The sequence below is a fragment of the Polypterus senegalus genome, chromosome 3, assembly GCF_016835505.1.
Source record: "Polypterus senegalus isolate Bchr_013 chromosome 3, ASM1683550v1, whole genome shotgun sequence".
Taxonomy (NCBI): domain Eukaryota; kingdom Metazoa; phylum Chordata; class Cladistia; order Polypteriformes; family Polypteridae; genus Polypterus; species Polypterus senegalus.
Window position 1 is genome coordinate 65,384,807 of NC_053156.1, and position 17,307 is coordinate 65,402,113.

At 38.4% G+C, this 17,307-nt stretch overlaps 1 protein-coding gene across 1 annotated transcript in view; it reads left to right on the forward strand.

The window, feature by feature from the left end:
• Positions 1 to 17,307, forward strand: part of ap1s1 (adaptor related protein complex 1 subunit sigma 1) — a 90,691-nt gene that overhangs the window by 36,060 nt on the left and 37,324 nt on the right. Inside the window, exons 2-3 of the mRNA XM_039747385.1 lie at positions 3,504 to 3,682; positions 15,471 to 15,579. Coding sequence (XP_039603319.1) covers positions 3,504 to 3,682; positions 15,471 to 15,579 — 288 coding nt within the window. The remainder of the gene's footprint in view (positions 1 to 3,503; positions 3,683 to 15,470; positions 15,580 to 17,307) is intronic.

Genomic DNA, 17,307 nt, shown 5'->3' on the forward strand with positions numbered 1-17,307 from the left:
TGAAGTGCACCTTCCCCTTTATAATATTCACTGTCAATAAGTTATTGAAATATAAAAGATGACTCTTATGCGATTTCATTAAAGTCAATTTATGAGTTCTTCAAATAAACTAGAATACACCATTCAGATTTAACAGATCTTTTATAATAGTGGAAAAGCATAAAGCATTGAACTAGTTATAGAAAAATAAATGGCTAATGTGAACTAACAAGTGTCCTTTTAAACAGTATTCCATAAGGATTAGAGCGGTTAGATTAAATCAGTACAGAGATGTTTATGGATTCTTTCATGTCAATTCAAGTTTGTGAATCTGGGCATTAAAAATTGACTTTCCAAATCTTAAAGTAGTTGATAAATCTACTAGTTCATTAAATATGTTAAGTGATTTCCCTACACAAAAATTTGTGATGTGTAAATGATTTTTAGTCATCCTTTTAGCTTGAGGCATGCAGGCAAAACACAGTTTGATTTTAATCTAGATTACATTAAGATCAAATTTAAGACTGAAAGTTCTTTGCAGGAAACCAAAATAATATTTACCATACACTATGTTGTGGTGAGCACAATGAACTGTACTCTGACAAGCAGTTCTGTTCTTTTGGGTGAAGTATTTCTTTATTTTATTTTAGTGATACTTCACAATTGGGAATCAGCTGATTATTAGACAGTGCCTGCCTTAATTCTAGTTATATTTTAAATAAGTATAAATTCAAAATATTCTTCAATTGTTGCTTTAAATTAGTCCTAATATCAGTGTAGTTATTGACTGGAGCTGTGGGGTTCAAGTTATGCAATATGCGAGCAGCTCCCAGGTGACACATGAGAGAATGCACATAAAAAAAAAACTGAAAAAGTGGGCCTTAAAAAACACAGCAGTTGATTTTGTTTCACTGCACTCTGCCTTGTTTCAGTTCCACTACACCACTCTATGCTGAGAGACCTCATTCCCATTTCTCCCACCCCACAATGTTGTCGTCTTCATTGACCAGTGCCCACCTGTGCCAGTTCAAAGTCTTCCTCTGCTTACTTGGGGTCCAAGGTGACCCCCCCCCCTCTTTGCAGCTCTGCAGGTGAGTGCTATCTTTCTCACCCCCTCCTCTCACAGAGTGCATCTCCGTCTCTCTCTCTCTCTCAGGTCCATTCTGCCAACATTACAATACTTTTAGTTTTGGTAAACGTTTTTAGTATACCATCATTTTTATAACATTTGGAGAAATTGTCACAAGAATATATAACGAGTAACAAAGATAAACATTATTTATTATTATTAATGAAATAAACATAATCTAACATTAGATAGTTTTAGTGTTTACTAATGTTAATCAACAGTGGAAAGCTTTTGTTTCAGACAGAATTGTCAGCATTCAGGGTCTGCCATCCTTCCTTTTAAAATAAATACAGGAACAGGGAGGACCTATAGGGTATAGAGAAGAAGCAGACTCAGCCTAAACATTGATTTGAAGATATTTTACTCTTTGTATTGTGAACTTGGCCCGGACACAGACAGGCGGACATGTTGTTGTCAAACCACCACACGTTTATTTACAGTATTTACAATAATAATAATGGTCACAAAGACGCCAGTCCATTGGTCACACAGACCTTAATCACATGCACAAACCCCAAACAGTCACAATCCTGGCCACAATGCCTTGTCTTCGGGCCGCCTCCACAGCTCCTCTTGCCTCGTCCTCCTTCCACCCGACTCTAGCTTCGAATGAATGGAGACGGCCCCTTTTATAGAGGACCCGGATGAGCCCCAGGTTTTCCCGGCATTCCTCCTCTAGCCACGCCCTAGCGTGGCGGAAGTGCCAGCTGTCCTCCCGGCTGCTCTCCGGGGCCATAATCTTCCCCAGCACTTCCTGGTGTGGCGGAAGTGCTGGGGCAACAAGTCTCCAAGACATCAGGGTGCCTCCTGGCGGTGACCACGGGCCCCTACAGGGAAAGGCTTCCATGCCCTTGACCCGTGGCCCCCAAGGCAACCCGGAAGGCAAACCCCACGTGATCCAGGCAGGGCTCTGACCCTCTTCCGGTCCCTCCTGGCATCCCGGCCGGGTCATTGCTCCTGGCATCCCTGACAGTATATAAATTGTAAATACTACTTTTGAACTGAATTCACATGTATACTATTCAATGTATAATTGTTTTGTATACTAAAGGACTTTCAGTTTTTTATATCAAACCACCTATTGTTCTTACATTAAAAAATAAGAAAACTAAAAAACATATACCCACATCTACACAAAAACTATCAGTAATCCCTTGTTAAAAATCCCAAAATACAGTCTTAGGTATGAGGAATTTAAGTAACATCACCTTTAGTTGTTTGTAATTAGGTTTCAGTACTTAACAATTCATAACCGAACATATTGTGGTATTTTGAAGCATTCAGTTCTTGGAGGGAGTATGCTAAGAAAAAAAACAACGAGAACCCCTTTTCTAGATATATCAAATAACAGTTGATCACATGTGTCATTAGTCTACTGTAGTTAAGCATCAACTTTGATTTTGATAGGTCTATTGTTATCCCAAATCATAGTATGTTACTACGGTTAGCAGTACTTGAGATTCAATATCCTGCTGTACTTTGCAAGATTGGCTTTATATTAGTGGGGGGCACTGACCAGATGTTATAATGCTTTGAGAGACCTTTGCTTGAAAAAATTTGGGAACCCCCACAAGTAAACTGATCACATTTAGTCAAATAATACTTGTATTAAAATGTTACACTGTAAGTTAAGAGAGCATATTTAAAACTAAGAAATTATAGCTGCTTGTTTTCTTAGTCTCAACATTTTCATTTTGAACATTTTCAATATTACTGTTGAGTTATTTAAGAACTATGTGAGATAATTTAAGAACAATCTTTAAAATCTTTTTTTTAAGAATGTCAACCATGGCAGGGCTGCTGCATTCCCCTCCCCTTTCTTTTGCAAACCCCCAGTTTATTGCAGTCTATTAAGGACTAGTTTATGTAGTCAGACTTGTTTACTTACAGGCACAGGTGTTATTATTTTGAATTGAACTGAACTACAAATCATCAGGTACAAATTGAAAACCAAATTGAAGCGACAAGCCACCATCAGTTCATGGCTATAATAAGGATGTAACCTGCAAGTAATAAAGGACAACATTGGGAGAAAAAATCAAACATTTTAGTAATTTAAAATCTTTTGATTAGTGATTTAACATCTTGAACATCGGTTTGACTAGTCTTGATATGTTGTAATATACTGGAAAGGACATTTTTGTTGGAAACATGTAATAATAGTATACAGTATTGTATAATTTCTATTCATTTGTAGCTAACCTACTAATGTGTAGTAAGCCAGAGCTCAGAACTTGTTAAAATGGGCTGCAGTAAACCCTAATGCTAATTAGAGAAGAGTTAATTTATGTATATGTAACTAAACAGCTCTGTTACTTTTTGCTTATTTTAAAGTACACATTTTCTTATATTATGAAAATCTTGACTCACTTGTGTCTGCCTTTTTTTACCACAGATGCGCTTTATGCTGCTCTTCAGTCGCCAGGGAAAGTTGCGCTTGCAGAAATGGTACACTGCAACGTCAGAGAGAGAGAAAAAGAAAATGGTTCGTGAGCTGATGCAAGTTGTCCTTGCCAGGAAGCCCAAGATGTGCAGTTTCCTGGAGTGGCGAGACCTCAAGATAGTTTATAAAAGGTATATGCTGAATAAAGAGCAGGCTTTTAAAATTAAAAGTGTGATTTTAAGTATTCTCTTACACTAACGACTTCCAACGTGTATTCAAACAGAAAGATACAGACAGTGGTTAGGTTTTTTTTTCTGCATTTTTTTCTAGAATTCCTAGTAAGTCAACTTGTCTAGTGTATTTTAAGATTGAAGATAAACATTATGTCTTAAATGTACATCCAGGCTTTTACTACTTGAGGTTTATGAGATTCCTTACACTTGCATTGGAACTGTTTTATATTATACAGTATTAGATTTTTTAAAAAAATATAGCCAGTAACTGTTTATTTCCACACAGATTTCTGAAAGTAATACATGTATATGTGCATTCATATATAATCTATGGAATGTTTACTTTATTAACACTAGAATTACCAAAGCCTACAAAAAAACTTGTAGATCCGTCCCACCTTAAATCGCTTCGCACCTCTCTGTCAGCGCCTTTTGTCCTGTAAATGTGTCAATAAGCAGCAAGCACCCTGCTATCACATCCCCCCACCGCTGCACAGTTTTCTCAGCTCAAGTCTGTTTATCTGCGTGTCAGTTGCTTAGAGTTGTGTAGAGTGAGAAGTCAAGCAAAATGACGCATTTTATAAATACTATGTCGTTATTTGGAACACATGCATTTCATGTTTGTTCCATGTCTACAACAATGTATGTAAACACATTGTTAAAACGGAAACGTTTTTCATGTTTTAGTAATAATTGACAAAATGTAGACATGAAGTGTATAATGTGTAAAGCCTGAAGTCCAAATATCAAATAAACACTTTCACAAAAGGTACAAATATAACAGAACAATTGTGCTTCTATCCAAGAATATCACTGCAGAAAAAGAAACCGCGTTATGGTGCGACATTGACACCCCTTTGATACGATCGCTTTGGTGGCGTAACGGTATCAACTGTTGACTGGTAATCAAAACTTCATGGGTTCGACCCCGAACCAGTCTGTTTTGAGAAGTGAGTTTCTCTTATTCTTACTATTTTAGATTAAAAACATACATTTGATTTCAGTCTCTAACAGCCTGTGTAAATTTATGATACTTGGAAAGGTTGGCTTTGTTTTTTTTTTTTTATTCAGTTTTATCCTCTTAGTCGCGCTCATGATCCCACCCATCTGACACTGCAAACTTCATGCTTTATTTAAGGTAAACCACTAGCAATTTATTAGTCCTACTTCTACCCTCACAATATATCATATTATTTTTGTGGCACAGTAACACATCACAATGTACTGTTTCATAAAAGCAGCCTATCAAATACCTTTTCTGGTATTGCCCCACCCATATCAGCCATCCAGGACTTTTCTTTTAAAAGCTTTTTATTTTGCTCTGATCAGATAGGTTTATAATTGAAAGATTGAAGTGGAATACATATGTGTTCTGAGCTGCTGTGAGTGCTTATTGGTGAAAACTTTGACTTTATTCTGTTATTTAGCATTTTGTCTTGCATATGTTAAGGGCCTCTTAGTTTTTTCAGTGTAGTGCTGGTGTTGGCTTCCAGTGAGTTGTAAACAGCAATTACAAAAATACTAAAGAAATCTCTTGAGGAGATCAAATGAATGGCGCTTAAAAATGATACACTCCAGAGGTCTCATGCATAATGCCGTGCGTAGAATTCGCACTATAACATGATGTAAGCACAAAAGCCAAAATGTGCTTACGCACAGAAAACTCCAGATGCAGGAATCTGTGCATTCTTCCGCTACATAAATCCCGGTCAGAGTGAAAATTAAGGCTCGTGCTGTCCCGCCCCAACTCCTCCCAGAATTACGCCTCTTTGCATATGCAACTCAATATAAATAGCCCTTAAGCTCAGCCTTCTGTGAAAAGACAATGACAAAAGCAAGAGGGAAAATGAAAGAATTTCAGTGAATGCCAAGTGGAGGCAAGGAAAAACGTACTATTTGTTGGTTTAAACAGTGGTATAAACAACAAAAGGAAGTTGATCGACCGACATAGTGTGTCGGAGAAACTCGAAAGCTCAAGTTCACAAAGTCGCACAGTGCCCTAAATAAAAAAGAAGTTGTCAGATATCAAAGTCGCCGTGAAAAGGCGAGTCGTAGCCCCACCATCTGAGTTTCATATGAAAGTTTATTAGGGCACAGAGAAAAAAAAGGCACACAGTGGGGAAAAAGCACGAAATGTCAACTTCAGTCGCCAAATGTCCACTTTAATTGCGTTGTTTATTTTGTCATTAAAGTAGAACATCGTAAACTTCATCTTAAAATCATTTAATTTACTAGTTTCTCGAAACCCATCGTAACTAAAGTAGCACGTTAAATGCTTTGTTTTGTATTTGATCTTCTATGTGCTCTATGTGTGTGAATCACTACGTGCTTCCGTCCTTTCTCCTTCTCCGACAGGACACAGAATCCATTACATTTGTAATATTACAGATCTCTGAATAATTAAAATACTGAGATGTATACTTGATATAATTTTCATGATGATTGGAATGAAAGCATGTTATTAAACATGGGAACACGATGGCACAGTGATTGTTCATGTTTCATGCAAGAAGCTGCTCTGCCATGTGTGACCTTTGATCAAATAATTTATTGCATCAGTACTGTCCCATTCAAACGTACTAACCTACAATTCCTGTTCTTACTTTTCTTTCCCCAATTACCCAATCTCCACACAATCAGCTCTGTAATAGATGTTAAGCCATCTGTAAGCTTACAATGACGATTCTTCAACACTTTTAAGGAACATTGAAATATCTTCATAGTACGTGTTTAATTATTCTATCTGTCTGTCCTTCCAGTGTCATGCCAGCCTCAGTAAATATATAGTGCGAGGCAGGAACAATACGTGAACTTGCTAGCACTGTGGCACCCTGTCCACACAGGTTCAATTATTAACAATACAGATTATTTAAATGAAGTTGAAGTTTTATCTGTTTAATATAATCAACATATTTTGCTGCATTTCATCTTAAAAATGATATCATCATCATATTTAAATACGTGCTTTATAAAGTGGCGCAAGTTGTGCAATATTATAACTGTAGTGCAAGTTTACAGTGAGGTGAGTAATAATAATAATAATAATACATTTTATTTATATTGCGCTTTATATTTAACAATCTCAAAGTGCTACAAAATAAGAATAAATTAACAAACAAGATAATCTATAGAAATAATTTAACAAAATGCCTTTCTAAAAAGATAAGTTTTTAGGTTTCGTTTGAAAGCATCAGTCGACTGTGGGGTTCTCAGGTAGTCAGGGAGAGAATTCCACAGCCTCGAAATTCTCCGAGCCACCGAAGAAAAGGCTCTATCACCCATACTGCTACGCTTAGTTCTAGGAACTTGAAGAGTGTTAGTATGCACAGAGCGGAGGGTGCGTGAGGAAGTATGAGGGATAAGGAGTTCCTGTAGATACAGGTGAGCAGATCCATAGATGCACTGATGGGTAAGGAGGGAAACCTTGTACTCAATTCTAAGTGGTACAAGGAGCCAGTGAAGGGTTTTCAAGATAGGAGTGATGTGGCTATGCTTTCACACCCTCATCAGGATCCTGGCAGCGCTGTTCTAAATGTACTGGAGTCTCTGGATACTCTTGCCAGGAATCCCAATTAGAAGTGCATTACAGTAATCCAGCCTGGATGAGACAAAGACATTGACAAGCCTCTCTGTTTTTTCAGTAGAGGTCTGATGACAGCAGTTTTTAGTGCTGAAGGAATATGGCCGGCCAAAAGGGATTGGTTTATAATCCTGGTGATAAGTGGAGAAACAGCAAAAATGTTGGCCTTCAGCAAGGCTGAGGGAAAAGGGTCCAGGGAATTGGTAGACGGTTTCATTTTCCTGATGACGTCCTCCACCTCTTCCCGTGTGGCAACAGAGAAGAAGCAAAGGGGCTGGACAGTCTCAGGCAGCGGGTCGACAGTTGGGGGTAACAGAATATCCATGGTAGAGAGGTTTAAGCGGATGTTATAAACCTTTTGTTTGAAAAAATCAATATGCAAATTACACCTCTCATCAGTGGCCTCGGAATGAGCAAATGAAGGAGGTTTAAGAAGATGATTTATAGTAGAAAAAAGGTTTTTTGAATCCCTGGAGCTATTTGTAATGATGGTAGAATAGAACCTGGACCGTGCAACCTTCAAAGCTTCTGCATACGCCCTCCTATGTTCCCTATAGGCCTGTTTGTGAACAGTCAACCCAGAAGCCTTGAGCGACACGCCCAGCCGCCTTCATTTTTCGCAGTTCGCAGGTGTACTATGGTGCTGAGCACGAAAATGAGACAGACCTAGACTTTAAAGGGGCGTGAAAGTCAAGGAAGACTACAAAGAGACTGGTTGTAGAGATCCACGAGGTCAGCAACAGAGCTGGAACTGGTAAGATCAGTAGAAAGAAGTTTACGGTCCAGGGCCAAGGCATCCACATTGATTTTCTTCAAATTTCTAAAATGAATCTGGCGTTTTGGTTTGGTACGAGGGGAGAAAAAGGGTAGCTCCATTGACACTACTTTGTGGTCTGAAATACCAAGATCATAAACCTGTAAATTACTAATTAAAGCAGAGTTTGAAATAACCAAGTCAAGTGTATGATCCCTAGAGTGTGTGGGGACATCACCATATTGTTGTAAGTTGAGGGAATCTAACAACTCAAGAAAATCAACAGTGAGATAACCTTTAGGATTATCAACATGAATATTCATATCTCCCAGGATTATGATGTTGGCAGAGGTGGCACACAGTGTTGTGAGAAGATCAGTCATTTCCGGAATAAAAGCAAAGTTGGATTTTGGAGGTCGATAAATAAGAAGAACAGTCATGGGAAAAGGGGGCTTGCATTTAAATGCAAGACACTCACAGGAAGATGTTACAGGTAACGAAATAGGGGACACCCCCATTCCCTGACGATAGATGATGGCTAAACCACCACCACGCCCAGTGCTGCGAGCTGCTTCCAAATAAATGTAGCCAGATGGACACGCTTCATTTAAGGCAGAGTAAGCCTCTGACTGGTGCCAGGTTTCTGTCAGACACATGAAGTCAAGTCCTTTCTCCCTGATGTGTTCTTCAATCAGTGTGGATTTATTGCTGATGGATTGAGAATTAAACAATTCAAATTTAACGAGCGATTGTGGAATAAATCTCAGTACAGGTCTGAAAACATTAAAGTCCACTCCACGCAGGTTGGAATCCACTCCACAAAATAAATCCAGCCGGGGATGTGAGGATCTCGCAGTATTTCTCACAGTGGCTCAGGTGTTTCCTAAGCTAGAGTGCAGAGATCTCGCGATACTTCTAATGTTGATAGTAGTTGAAACAACGGTGCTCTGATGACGTATCCCACGTGCGACAAGTGACCAAAAAGATGGAATGTTGGTAGCAGAGCACTTTTGCTGTTTATTGAAAATGAACAGCTTCTATGAATGTAACAAGGATGGCGAAGAAGTCCAAGTTCTTTAATGATGTGGATGTTAATTCCAAGAGTGGTTACAGGATTTAGTCGGCGAAGTTGTAAACTGGAATAGCTGAGCACCATTCCACGACAAACAGTAAAGCAGTATATCCCGGCGGCAGGTGAGTACACAAAATCTTGATAAAACTTGATAAAAATCCGTAGAATCCACAACAAACAATAAAACAGTATGTCCAAGCAACAGGTGAATAGACAACAAAAACTTGATAAAAATGCGTAAAATCCACGACAAGCGATAAAACAGAGCAGGAAAAATTTCAGAAAAGTACGAGACGTATTTACTATCACTAAAAATAGTAAATTTACAATATTAAATTACAGACTCAGAGGGAGAAGCGGCGAACATTCAACGCCAGCATCCTCTCCCATAAGACAACCGTCCGATGACATGAGGGACAAACCAGATTGCCTTGTTGTGCCCCACACTAATCTTCCAGTTCTACAAGGAGCAATTGATTGAGTGAGTTTATAGTTTTTGGGATGAAACAGTTTCTCAACCGCAAGGTCCGTACAGGAAAGGCTTTGAAACGTTTTGCTGTGGCTGAGGCAGCGTGTGCTTGATGCTGTATACCGATAATTCTCTTTCCGATCAGCTGCTGCTGTGATTCCCCACTCAGATACAATGATAAAAATACTCTGAGTGGTGCAGTGAGAGTAATATGGAAAAAGATGATCCGCTTTGGCAACCCCTAATGGGAGCAGCTGAAAGAAGAAGAAGAAGAAGAAGAAGAAGGTGCAGTGAGAGTAACAACGCTAAAGCAGTTATGGTATTTGGAATACTATGGCTATTCCCCGGACCATTATATTCTTACAGGTTAATTACAATCAGATGCATTACACTAATAAACAATGTGTGGTTAATTTCAGTGTATTTATAAAGCCGCGTCAGGAAAAGAAAGGATAACCACACAGGAACAATAGCACTGCTTTGATGCTGGGTGCCGCCAGTCTGCAAAACCGAGTGGAGAACTTGCGTACGACAGGGTATGAAGTACCGTGAAAATATGTGTGGCTTTACGCCAAGTGTAGGTTTTATACATCGCGATTTGAACATGGAAATGTTCTTTCGCAACATTTCTGTGCGTACGCACCGTTTATACATGAGGCCCCAGATGCGGCGAAGTGTGTTTATTTAATATAAAACAACACCTTTACTTTCACATAAAGAGTTGGACCCATTCCTAGCACTAGGTAAAACAAATTCTAGTTGTAGCACCGCCTCCATTGTCTTGGGGGGGGGGGTTAGCCAGTTTTCTGAAAAAAGGAAATTGCAGTAGTCTCTGATGTGTCCCTTTTGAACCCAGCTTATTTTTTTCCCTCTCTCAAATATGATCTTATTTGTTAACCTGGGACTAAAGTTTGGTCAAAAAGTGCTGGGCAGAGGAAGTTGATCGTTGCTGTCTTTTTCCTCACCTGAAAGTCTATTTTTAAAAGTAATTTTCTTCAATCATCCAGTATGTCAGCTGCTGTAATCATTTGCATTTTTCATAAAAAATTGTGGCTATAATCCTTAATTGCAACATGTATAATTCTTTTTGGACTTTTTGGTGCTTTCATGATAAAAAAATGCCACTGTCACTTTTTTATTTCAATGTGTGTATGCTAAAAGTAACTGTCCTTACATGGGGTGGCAGACATTTGGAGAAGGGAATGGGGGGGGCATTTTTAATATTTATCAGTTTATTAGAGAGTATGGCAAAAACTGCCTGCAGTGATCATGGCTTCATCACTTTCTTATTTTGCGAATAAATTTATTATTAATAAAAGCAAAAACAAAAAAGGAGCACCAAGATATATTCTGTGCAAGAAATATGAAGCCCAAACTTCATCTATCACTTGTCTTGCTACCGTAAATGTCAATGATAACAACTTTTCATACCATCACACCTAACCAAAGGACAAGTGCATCTATAATATCTTGTATTGTTAAAAATGATATTTAGCATAAATGTGAGGATGCTGTGAGAAAAGGAAGTAAGACTTAAACATAGTAAAGAGTAGAGAACAAATACTGGATTTCTGTGAAAGGATGTGTTTCCAAGGGAGAAAAGAAGATGACTGATAGAGATTGTAAGTGCTGAATGTAGTTGCAGATATGAATGAAAAGGACAGGATTAAATGGCAAAGCTGGATTGAAAATTGTGGGTGAATTTGGAAGCTGAACTGCCAAGTTGATCAATCAGTGTGCTGATGCAAAACTATATCCAGTCAAATACCATGCTGGGATCTCTAAATAGATATTCACAATGGTCCGCTCTCCATTCCACAAGATCAGATACTTCACTAATAGTTAATATTTATCAAAACATAAGAGATTTGACAAACGAGAGTAGACAATTCAGTCCACCCAACTAATTTGTTTACCTAATAGCTAAACTGTCCCAAATTATATATTCTCACACTCACATGCTTTACCTGTTGACAATCTAGTTAAGCTAACATGCTCATCTTTGGAATGTGAGGGGAAAAAAACAGGACATACACTGGGAGAATGTAAGAATGTAGTAAATATGTTGACAAAGCCAAGATTTTAGACCTTATCTTCTGGGACTTTTAAACAGCAGTCATTCAGCCCCTCCTTTTTTCCAGTCATAATGTGTGCATTATCACATAAACTCCAAAGTAAATATTTTTACATTTTTGAATTGTGGTTGAATATGCAGGGTTTAGGTTGGGATGGGGGGCTATGATTGTCAAAACAGTCTATCATTGCATAATGGGAACATCCCTTTTCTGCAATATATGCAGGAGAGATCAACATTTTATTATATCTTAAAGAGGTCTTTTTGAACTGTTATTGATCTTAGACCTTTGCTAGGAACTTTATTGGTGAACACACGCAATTGTATACTACACACAGTAATGTATTGTACAACCTGCCTTAACTCTTTTTGGATTACCTTTCACACACTAAATTTTAGTGCTTAATTTTTCCCCTTTTAACTCTCCTCTGTACATTTAAAAATAACAGAAAATATGATCAATTTCATATTGAGAAATTGTTTACTAATATAGGAAAACTGGACAGGTAACATTTTGCAGCTCCAAATATACAGTGTATATTTATATTGGCAAAAATGGAAATGAAAATATCATTAGGACATTGTCTGATTTTCACCAAATTTGTTGTAAATGAAGGGACTTATTTACAGGACAAATGATTGCAGGCCCACTGATTGATTTTTCAATGTTTTGTTGCAAAAAATCCATAAGTAGTGTGTTTTCTACTGAATTATGCTGTTGAACATAATGTAACTTTGAGAAAGTGATGGTCAGTATGCTTTTCTTTTGGAACTCATAACAAACTTGTTTGATATTAAATATCCAAATGTCATATAGTTGTGCCTAGGTAAAGTACACAAGTTTGACATCTTAGAACAATGTATTTAGTTCAGATCTTTGTAGGCCACTCAATTGTTGTGATGTTTTGAATGACTTCAGAGTCCTACAATGTTGGCAACTATATAGTTACAAGCTGTCCTGCTGAAATACTTCACTTTCAGTTTTTATGGCCAATGAGCATACTGTTGATCAGTGATGGGAATTTCAATGATGCCATATGAAAAGTAGCAGCTACAAGACTGGTGTTTTCTTGTGGACTATGGATCTCCTGCATTCATGAACTCTGATAAATTACAAGGTATCTTAACTTTTCATGGGAAGCCTTTTCTCTACTGTAACAAACTGTGTCTCACTTTTCACACACTGGAACTCACTGATAATTACGAGGTTTAAGTCTGGTATATTCTGGTAGTTGATTCCCTTAAGCAACAGAGAATATATTCTAATCATACAAACATAAGGTATCACGTCCTGATGAGCTGAATGACTTCACATGTGATGAAGACCATGGAGCGGCTGCTGCTTCACCACCTGATGCCACAGGTCTGCCACACCCTCGACCCTCTGCAGTTCGCATACCAAGAGAAGGTGAGAGCGGAGGATGCCATCATCTATATGCTACAATGATCCCTCTCCCACTTGGATAGAGGCATTGGTGCAGTAAGAATTATGTTTCTGGACTTCTCTAGCGCCTTCAACACCATCCAATCTTGGCTCCTTAGGGACAAGCTGACAGAGATGGGAGTAGATTCATGCCTGGTGGCATGGATCGTGGACTATCTTACAGACAGACCTCAGTATGTGCATCTCGGGAACTGCAGGTCTGACATTGTAGTCAGCAGCACAGGAGTGCCGCAGGGGGGGTGCTTTCGCCGGTCCTGTTCAGACTATATACATCGGACTTCCAATACAACTCGAGTCCTGCCACGTGCAAAAGTGCACTGACAACACTGCTATTGTGGGCTGCATCAGGAGTGGGCAGGAGGAGGAGTATAGGAACCTAATCAAGGACTTTGTTAAATGGTGTGACTCAAACCACGTACACCTGAACACCAACAAAACCAAGGAGCTAGTGGTGGATTTTAGGAGACCCAGGCCCCTCCCGGACCCCGTGATCATCAGAGGTGACTGTGTGCAGAGGGTACAGACCTATAAATACCTGGGAGTGCAACTGAATGATAAACTGGACTGGACTGCCAATACTGATGCTCTGTACAAGAGAGGACAGAGCTGACTGTACTTCCTTAGAAGGCTGGCGTCCTCAACATCTGCAATGAGATGCTGCAGATGTTCTATCAGACGGTTGTGGCAAGTGCCCTTTTCTATGCGGTGGTGTGCCGGGGATGCAGCATAAAGAAGAGGGACGCCTCACGCCTGGACAAACTGGTGAGGAAGGCAGGCTCTATTGTAGGCATGGGGCTGGACAGTTTGACATCTGTGGCAGAGCGAAGAGTGCTGAGCAGGCTCCTGTCAGTGATGGAGAATCCACTGCATCCACTGAACCGTATCATCTCCAGACAGAGGAGCAGCTTCAGCGACAGACTGCTGTCATTGTCCTGCTCCACTGACAGACTAAGGAGAGCGTTCCTCCCCCACACTATGTGACTCTTCAGTTCCACTTGGAGGGGGGGCTAAACATTAACACTATACTAGATTATAGACTGTTATACCTACCTCGCACTCTCCACCTTGCATTTTTTAACTTGCATTGCGTTTTTATCACTCTTCAATTAATACTGTTTTTATCAGTATGCTGCTGCTAGAGTATGTAAATGTCCCCTTGGGGATTAATAAAGTATCTCTCTTTCTTTCTCTCTCTCTCTCTAAAAGTCTCTAATGAAGTTAATTATGCAATGAAAATAAAAGACACAGTATTTCTGATAGGCAGCAGAGTTTAAATGTATCCACAAAAATAAGCACATTGAGGTTATGATTTTATGTGCATGGGACATCTTTTACAGTAACAGCTATAAAGAAAGCTTAAAAATAAAAGCAGATTATGCTTCACATACACCTGACCTCCAAGGAATTCTTGTGAAATTGCTTTTCAGTGATTTCTATTATGATTGTGCAAACTTCATTGGGTGTTTTTATTTTAGAAAGTAATATTAGGACCAAACAGTACCGTTAAATTACCATCCATGTTCATGGATTCATATGTTTACTCTTTGCTCCTGGGGGAATGCTTATTCGAATTTCATCAGTTTAAGGTTCAGTTTTTGGTCAGGTTATGGTTATTTCTTGTGTTGAGTTTCCTTGTAAAGTCATGAGGCTTTTACGTGATAATGTTTTTTGTTAGCAGTAAGGCTCGTTGCACCTTGATTTGTGAGTATATAATGTTCTTTTACCGTAGAATGCACCATTGCTGGATATTGAACTGTATTCTTTCCAGGCGGCTCTTGTTTCTATTTATTGTAAAAATTAATTTAGGCTTGTTTTGTTCTGAGCTGAAAGTACTGTTCAACTAGAAGCAATCTCAATATTGTACATCCTGAAAAAGGGTTGATATCCTGACTTGTTTATAACAATGCTAGCATTTAATTAGTTGGTCTAAAGGACTCATTATGTATCTTATATATTTCTGAAATATGTCCTGGGCTTTATTCCACTAATGCATTGTGAGATTTTTGCTTGTACTGTTTTTAAAAACTGTTGTAGTTGAAGTCTTCACTCTTTTCAGTAGTTTATTATTGTATTGTTTTACAGGAGTTACATTAGTTCAGTTGCATAATAATGTTTTTCTCTCATTGTCAGCGTCTAGTTACGCAGTATTAAAGGTTTTCCACTAGTTGAGTAAATTTACTGAAAAAGGTTTCACGTGGCAGTAGGTGGCAGTATTCATCAAGTCAAATTCTATCACTGTAAAGGATGAGACATGGTTGGCCTAGACTTTAAAGAAAAGAAAAAAAAAAAACACACACACATCGCAAGTGCTTGTTTTATACCACTGCAAATTAATGTCATATTTTTATTCCAGATATGCCAGCTTATATTTTTGCTGTGCTGTGGAGGACCAAGACAATGAACTGATTACTCTAGAGGTCATTCATCGATTTGTGGAACTGCTAGACAAATATTTTGGAAGTGTAAGTATAATAATCAAAGGGAACATAACATGTCATTTTTTTTAATATGAGCATATATATTATGAGTTTGTTCCCCGGGGGAAAAAACAGTTAATAGTTAATGCCAAAAATGATAAAACTTATATGTTGCTTAAGGGGTTCCAAGCTTTTAGAGCTTTACTTTCCACACTGGTGTCGACTAACTAGTGCATTTTTATAGAAATTTTAATTTGTAAAACTTGTTAAATTATTTTATAGTGTATCCCCTTTTGTGGGTATTTTTTTTTAAGTGTGATAGTAAAGAATATGAAACAAATAGGACAATTTCAAAGAACCAAAAAAAAAAAATATATACATTATATATATATATATATATATATATATATATATATATATATATATATATATATATATATATATATATATATAAACTCAGTACTAACTTGTGTGCATTGCCCAAAACTGATTTGGCATAATTATCTATAAATATCATGCTTAAAACTTTTTTTCTGTAAAGAACAACAAATAATGAATATAGCAGATAAACCTGAAGTGACAATATTGTAGTATTGGGAGGATTAGTACAGTTCTTCCAGAAGAAAGGAAGTACATTTACAGTTAAAGTGATTTAAATGCAACAGCTGACAGTTGAGAACACTGATGAAGCTTCACAGAGAGAGAGAGAGCGTAACTTGCTGTCTGACAAAGCCAGTGCCTATGTGTAGGTTCCTAACAGAACTTTACTGTGTTGCTCAGTTTCTACATGACGAACCAGCTGTAACACTTCTTACTATTTGGAGTGCTTTTCAGCTCTTGTAACGCGTTCAGCATTCAAGTTACATTCACTTATAACTCAGTGCTCCGTCAAAATACTGATGTGAAAACAGTTCTGCATGATATAAAACATAGTTCCCTAATGGGTAAGAACTGTTTGGATGGTTTCCTAAGTGTTACTCAGGGTACACTTCAACATGTCACACTCACTTGTTTTCCCTATTGAAACGCATTGGGTGAAACTGAGGTGGAATGTTACACCTATAACTCAGTGCCCCATCAAAATACTGGTGTGAAAAAGGTTTCCTGAGGGATATCCAGAAAAAAAGGTTACAACAGCTGTTAAAAATCGAAAAATGAATATATTTTAACCAAAGTTACAGGATATGTTCCAAAATATGTGTTTATTTCTCAACATGATCGATGTCAACTTCGATGCACTACTTCAGCCTGGGCACCAGCTTTTTTATACCCTCGTCGAATACGCTCCGCTCCACCTCCGAAAGCCACTTCTACTCTGTCTCCTTCACCTCCTCATCGTTGGAAAAACGTTTCCCACCCAAGAGTTCTTTCAGTTTGGTGAAAATCTGAGGAGGCAAGGTCTGGGGAATAGGGTGGGTGGGTAACAATATCCCATCCAAAGGACACAAGCAGGTCCTGTGTCACACGAGCGGTATGGGGGCGTTGTCGTGAAGGAGGGACACACCACGAGTTAGCATTCTCCTCCTTTTGTCTTTAATCTTTTTTTTCAATTTTTTTAGGGTCTCACAATATGTTTCAGCATTGATGGTGGTCCCTTTGGCCATGAAATCCACCAACAAAACCCCTTTTCTGTCCCAAAAGACAGATGCCATAATCTTCCGTTCTGAAAACTGAACTTTGAATTTTTTGGCTGATGGGGAATGGGTATGGCGCCATTGTTGGGACTGCCTTTTGGACTCAGGAGTATAGTGACATACCCAAGTTTCGTCTCCA